Below are 6,970 nucleotides of genomic sequence, written 5' to 3' on the forward strand. Positions count from 1 at the left end.
CTGATTTTATTTATTTGAGTCCTCTGTCTTTTTTTCTTGGTGAGTCTAGCTAAAGGTTTGTCTATTTTGTTTATCTGTTTAAAAAACAAGTTCTTAGTTTCACTGATCTTTTCTACTGTCTTTTAGTCTCTATTTCTTTTATTTCTGCTTTAATCTTTGTTATTTTCTTCTTTCTACTAACTTTGGGCTTAGGTTATTCTTCTTTTTTATAGTTCCTTGAGGTTAAATTTAGGTTGTTTATTTGAGATCTTTTTTGCTTCTTGATGTATGCATTTATTGCTATGAGCTTTCCTCTTTGAACTGATTTGCTTTCCTATTGTTGAGTTTAAGGAGTTCTTTGTATATTTTGACTAACAGTCTTTTACCAAATATATCTTTTGTAAATATTTTCTCCCAGTCTGGTTTGTCTCCTCATTCACTTGATGGCTAATATAAATCTTATATATATAAACATATATATAAATATCTAAGATTTATATTTATATTATGAATAAGATTTATATTATATATAAAATAAATTATACATTATATATATATATATATATATACAAACCACTCTCTTTGTTCTTCTTTTTCCCCTTGCTTTTCAGAACTTCCACCTTGGGATCACTATCCTTCTGTTTGAAGTACATCATTTAGGATTTCCTTTAGAGAGGGTCTACGGGTGGCAAACTCATTCAGTTTTTTTTTAAAAGTCAACTTGTCTTTAATTTACCATCATATATGGAATTCATATAGAACAGAATTGTCATTATAAACTGGAAAGGATGGACAACTCAATAACTGATTTTGGGGCAATGACTTTTTAACTGAAAAAATTTAATCCCTACTTTATACACAAAAATAAAATCCTAAGAGATTAAATATCTAAATTGGAAAAAAAAATAAGTCTTTAAAATTATCAGAAGAGAGGGCGCCTGGGTGGCTCAGTTGGTTAAGCGACTGCCTTCGGCTCAGGTCATGATCCTGGAGTCCCTGGATCGAGTCCCGCATCGGGCTCCCTGCTCGGCAGGGAGTCTGCTTCTCCCTCTCCCACTCCCCATTTGTGTTCCCTCTCTCGCTGTGTCTTTCTCTGTCAAATAAATAAATAAAATCTTTAAAAAAAAATTATCAGGAGAGAGTGTAGGAATTACCTTTATGATCTTTCCTGGGAAAGACTTCTTAAACTGACACAAAAAGTAAAAACTATAAAAGATTGTGAAATTTCAGCATATGAGAATTACAAAGGTCTGTACAATTAAACAAGTTAAAAAACAAGTGATACACTGGAGGAAAATATTTATAAATATAAAACAAATAAAGGATTAGTATCTTGAATATATAAAAAATCCCAAATGAATAAGGAAAAGTCTAATGGGTGATGGGTATTAAGGAGGGCACTTGATACAATGAGCACCGAGTGTTATATGCAAGTGATGAGTCACTAAATTCTACCTCTGAAACTAATAAAAAAATAAACAAAAAACACTAAAACCAAAACCAAACCAAAACAAAACAAAGAAGAACTCCTCCGTCCTCTCTGCACAATGATTTCTATTAAAACTCTATGTTCAAACTTCCCAAATTGGCTGTTGATATTTTGCTTAGGAAATTAAGATGCAATTTTTCTACCTGGAGAAAATGTGATTCTCGTATTTGTTTAGTAATGGGCTAAAGAGTCAGCTTTGAAACTCTAGACTGACAGCTAACTGCTTTAATCTAAGTTGTACTTGTGTTCCCCACTGAAAAGGTTAAAGATATTAGATTTAATGAGTGACAAGTTGAGAGACAGTAAGATTTGCAGTGTATGCAAATATATCTGAAATTATTTTATTTCTTTTAAACTCTTTTTTTTTTAAATTTATTTATTTGGCAGAGAGATAGCACAAGTAGGCAGAGTGGCAGGCAGAGGGAAAGGGAGAAGCAGGCTCTCCGCTGAGCAGGGAGCCCGATGCGGGGCTCGATCCCAGGACCCTGGGACCATGACCTGAGCCGAAGGCAGTCGCTTAACCAACTGAGCCACCCAGGCGCCCCTTCTTTTAAACTCTTTTTAAATTTACTTGAGAGAGAGAGAGTGAGGGAGAGAGATCACGAGCAGGGGGGAGGGGTAGAGGGAGACGCAGACCCCCCACTGAGCAGGGAGCTCAATGTGGGACTCTATCCCAGGACCTTGGGATCATGACCTGAGCCGAAGGTAGACGCTTACAGACTGAGCCACCAAGGCGTCCCCCGAAGGCAGACGCTTAACCAACTGAGCCACCCAGGTGCCCTATCTGAAATTATTTTTCATCTTTTTTTTTAAAAGATTTTATTTATTTATTTTAGAGAGAAAGAGAGCGAAAGCATGAGCAGGGAGGAGGGGCAGAGGGAGAGGGAAAAGCAGACTTCCTGCTGAGCAGGGAGCCTGATGGGGGACTTGATCCCAGAACCTCAGGATCATGACCCGGAGTAGAAGGCAGATGCTCAACCAGCTGAGCCACCCAGGTGCTCCTGAAATTATTTTTGAAGTATTATTCCCATTCACATGAAAAATTGCATTATCTTACCAGTAATTAGGAAATTGCATTTTTAAAAAATGAGATACCATTGGCAAACAATTTAGAGTTTGGTGATACAGTGCAGTGAAAGATGGCTAGAGGCTGTTTAAATTGTTACAACCACTCTAGAGAACAATTTGGATATATCTTATAAAACTGTAAATGTACATATTATACCACTCATAAATACAATTTCTAGGTGTATTTCCTATAGAAACTCTTCCTCAAGTGCATAAGATGACAAATGTGAGGATATTTACTACAGTATGTAATATTAAAAATGGTGAAAAACGGTGTCCATTAATAAATTAGTGGACAAAATATGGTATATTCATATGATGGAAACTGAAATCTTTAAGAGAAATGAACCATATATATATATATATACAGTTGACCCTTGAAACAGTGAGATTAGGGTTGCCAACCCCCACACAGTCAGAAATCTGTGTATAACTTGATTCCCCCAAAACTTAACTATTAATAGCCTCCTGTTGACTGGAAGCCTCGCTGATGACATAAACAGTCAATTTAACACATATTTTATATTATATGTATTATATACTGTATTAATATAAGAAAGTGAGCTAGAGAAAAGGAAATGTTATTATGAAAATCATAAGGGGGAAAATACATTTACAGTACTGTACTATATTTATTGGAAAAAAACTCACATGAAAGTGGACCCATGCATTTCGAACCCATGTTATTCAAGGGTCAACTGTATTTATAAAGGATGATTTCTAAACACAGTGGAGGGAAAAAGTACACTGAAGAACATGATGCCAGTTACGTAAACTTAATTGTCCATAAACATAAATATTGATTATTTATATCTATACATGTGTACATGTAGCATTCATATATTGACTAGAATGATACCCAGAATCCTCTGGGAATGGGGGGAGGAGATAGGAAATGGAGATCAAAGGATATGATTACATTATCTGTAATAATTTACTTTCTTTGTAGGAAAAAAGACATTAAGGAAATAGGAGCTCAGAAATAAGAACTGCCAATTCTGGGTGGTGGGCCCATAAGCTTGAAAAAATGTGTAGTAATATATTGCCTTCTACTAAGTAGCTGTTCTTCTTCTCATCCTGAGGGGAAATCAAGGCAAAGCCCAGACTGCCATGAAATTCAGAAATGCCCATTTGAGGAGAAAATATTTGCAAATCTGATAAAGGGTTAGTATGCAAAATATATAAAGAACTTATAAAAGTCAATACCCAAAAAACAAATAATCTGATTAAAAATGGGCAGAAGACATGAGTAGACATTTTCTAAAGAAGACATCCAGATGGCTAACAGACACATGAAAAGATGCTCAACATCACTTATCAGGGAAATGAAAGTCAAAATCACAAGGAAATATCACTTCACACCTGTTACAATGGTTACAATCAACAACACAAGAAACAACAAGTGTTGGCGAGGATGTGCAGAAAAAGGAACCCTTTTACACTGTTGATGGGAATGCAAACTGGTGTAGCCACTGTGGAAAACAGCGTGGAGGGTCCTCAAAAAGTTAAAAATAGAACTACCCTATGATCCAGCAGTCACACTGTTAGGTATTTACCCAAAGAATACAAAAATACTAATTCAAAGGGATACATGGACCTTGATGTTTATAGCAGCATTACCTACAATAGCCAAATTATGGAAACAGCCCATCTGTCCATCAGCTGATGAATGGATAAAGAGGATGTGGTATATATATATATATATATATATATATATATATATATATATATATATATACATACACACACAATGGAATATTATTCAGCCATATAAAGACTGAAGTCTTGCCATTTGCAATGACATGGATGGAGCTGGAGAGTATTATGATAAGTGAAATAAATCAGAGAAAGACAAATACCATATGATTTCATTCATATGTGGAATTTAAGAAACAAAACATACAAATAAAGGGAAAAAAAGAGAGAAGCAAACCAAGAAACAGATTCTTAACTATAGACAACAAACTGATGGTTATCAGAGGAGGGGTGGGTTGGGGGATGGGTTAATTGGTGATGGGGATTAAGGAGTGCACTTGTGATGAGCACAGGGGGATGTATGAAGTTCTGAATCACTATATTGTACACCTGAAACTAATATTATGCTGTATGTTAACTAACTGGAATTTAAATAAAAACTTGAAAAAAAAAGAAATAACCCATTTGATTGTTAAACTACAGGGGAATATGACATTGTACAGTCTGCTTCTGTAATGCAACAATGTCCTAGCTTCTCCTTTCCTCCTTCCATTAAATATAATTTTCACTGTTTTTTCAATTCTAATTTTAGAAATATTTTCCAAAAGCCCAATGCATTACATTTGTGTGCCATTTATTAATTTATTTATTCAGTACGCATTTATCTTGATTGACCAGGTCCAGGGAAAGGAGTTTGGAAAGCAAGAAGAAAGAGAAAAAGAAAATTAGTGATCATGGGCGCCTGGGTGGCTCAGTCGTTAAGCGTCTGCCTTCGGCTCAGGTCATGATCCCAGGGTCCTGGGATCGAGCCCCGCATCGGGGCTCCCTGCTCCTCGGGATGCCTGCTTCTCCCTCTCCCTCTCCTCCTGCTTGTGTTCCCTCTCTCGCTGTGTCTCTCTCTGTCAAATAAATAAAATCTTTAAAAAAAAATTGGTGATCAGACTTTATCCAAATATTCAAGACCTATACGAAGAAAATTATAATTTCTTTATTGCTAGTCATAATTAAAGATCAGAATAAATGGAGATGAATGTTATGATAAATACAATCAATATTATGATGTTGTGGTGGGCAGTGTGATGCACCACCCAGATTCCTCTTCAATGAGAATTGTTTCCATAAGTGCTAGGAGTGCTATGGACAGACAGCCTTCAGCTGTCATTCCCTTTAGAAACTGTCTCAGCTGAAGAAAGTGGCCTTGCCTTGGGCAACAATTCTTCCCTGGTCCCTCACACCCAATGGCTGATTGATGAAGAAATTGGGCTATTTCAGCCTTACCTGGGACAACTCTGGCCAGTCATTCTAACTCCAGAGCTCCCAAAGAGTTTGCTGAGGCTGTCACTGGATCTGTAGCACTTCAACTGATCCCTCTCTCCCTGCTGTTTACTTGCCATCTTTTCCACAAAGCTCTTCTTGATAAATATTGTGCATACTAAAAATAAAAAAAAATTGGTGATTGGAAGCACCTCCAAGGACACTGGGGAATTCATACAGGCAAATTCACAATTACAAAAGGAAGGAAAAACAACGTGAAATGGAGAGAAAGGAGAGATGCATTGGGAGGTGATGGAAAAGGGAGATACATTGGGGAAAAAATGACATGAGTTTGAAGCCAGAGTAGGGGTGAAATAAGAATAGGGTTGCCTGAAGATGATCGAGGTGGAAGAAACAGCCCATGCAGCAAGCACAGGCAAGGGATCTAAAAATCCATCGCTGGCTATATGTGGTCTACTCTCTGGGCTAAAGGTCCGTACCAGAAGTACTCTATCATCTATCTATCTTCTATCTATCTATCTATCTATCTATCTATCTATCTATCTATCTATCATCTATCTATCTATCATCTATCTATCTGTCTGTCTATCATCTATCTATCTAATCTATCTATCTATCTATCCAGGTATCCTTGCCTGCTACCGATCAAGGCATTTTAGCTAAAAAACAAAACAAAAACTAACAAAAACAAAAACCGCAGCTGCCCGCTCTCTACGATGAAGATGCTTCATCTCTGACTGTTGGCATGTGCTCACAGTGTGTCATGGAGGGTCACTAGGGCCTGAAGCCAGCTGGCAATATTGCGGGAGCAGTTCATTCCCGGAACAGGCGTCTCCGGGCGCGCGTGGGGACCTGGACTCGGAGAGGGAGGTAGAGGTTGGAGTGGCGAGTTGGGGAAGGGCTCCAGAAGGTGGGCGTCCAGGTTGAAGTAGCGGAGAGGAGAGCGTCTCTTTGGACTGGGGGTGGGGGCCCAAGGCCAGGGATCTGGTACGGGGCCCCGCGGGTGGGGGCTGGTCACCCTTCCAGCGCAGGGGCGAAGCCCAGGGATGGAGCCCGCAGCAGGGTCCACGCGAGGCGGCAGGAACTCGGGGTCCGCGTCTGCCTCGTAGGCCTCTTCTTGGGCGGCCATCTCTGGGACAGGAGCGCAGAAGAATCCCTGCTCGACGGCGACTGTGTGCCCGGGCGCGTTCAGGAAAGTGGTCTGTTGCAGGCCGGCAGGCGAGTGGCCCTGCCCTCCCGAGCGCAGGAGAGCCTCGGGGACCAGCACGAGGGTGAGCTCTCCGAGGGTCACTTGCAGGGCCGACGTTGGCTCGGGCTCGAGCACCAGGTCGACGTCGTCCAGGAGCAGCTGCAGGGCACAGCCGGAGGCCAGGACCACCACGGAGGTGAGTGCGCCGGCGGCCGGGGGCCCCCCCAGGCCTTCCAGGCCCGCAGGCTCCTCGGTTCGGCGGCGCTTGGCAGGGC

The 6,970-nt window shown here is 40.0% G+C and overlaps 1 protein-coding gene across 1 annotated transcript in view; it reads right to left on the reverse strand.

The window, feature by feature from the left end:
- Positions 1 to 6,257: 6,257 nt before the first annotated feature.
- The window catches only part of LOC102739881 (proline-rich protein 23C-like), a 13,917-nt gene continuing 13,204 nt past the window's right edge, over positions 6,258 to 6,970 (reverse strand). The window contains exon 4 of the mRNA XM_006734197.2: positions 6,258 to 6,959. Coding sequence (XP_006734260.2) covers positions 6,258 to 6,959 — 702 coding nt within the window. The remainder of the gene's footprint in view (positions 6,960 to 6,970) is intronic.

The sequence above is a fragment of the Leptonychotes weddellii genome, chromosome 1 (genome assembly GCF_054177405.1).
Source record: "Leptonychotes weddellii isolate Sample4059 chromosome 1, ASM5417740v2, whole genome shotgun sequence".
In the NCBI taxonomy this organism is placed as follows: Eukaryota; Metazoa; Chordata; class Mammalia; order Carnivora; family Phocidae; genus Leptonychotes; species Leptonychotes weddellii.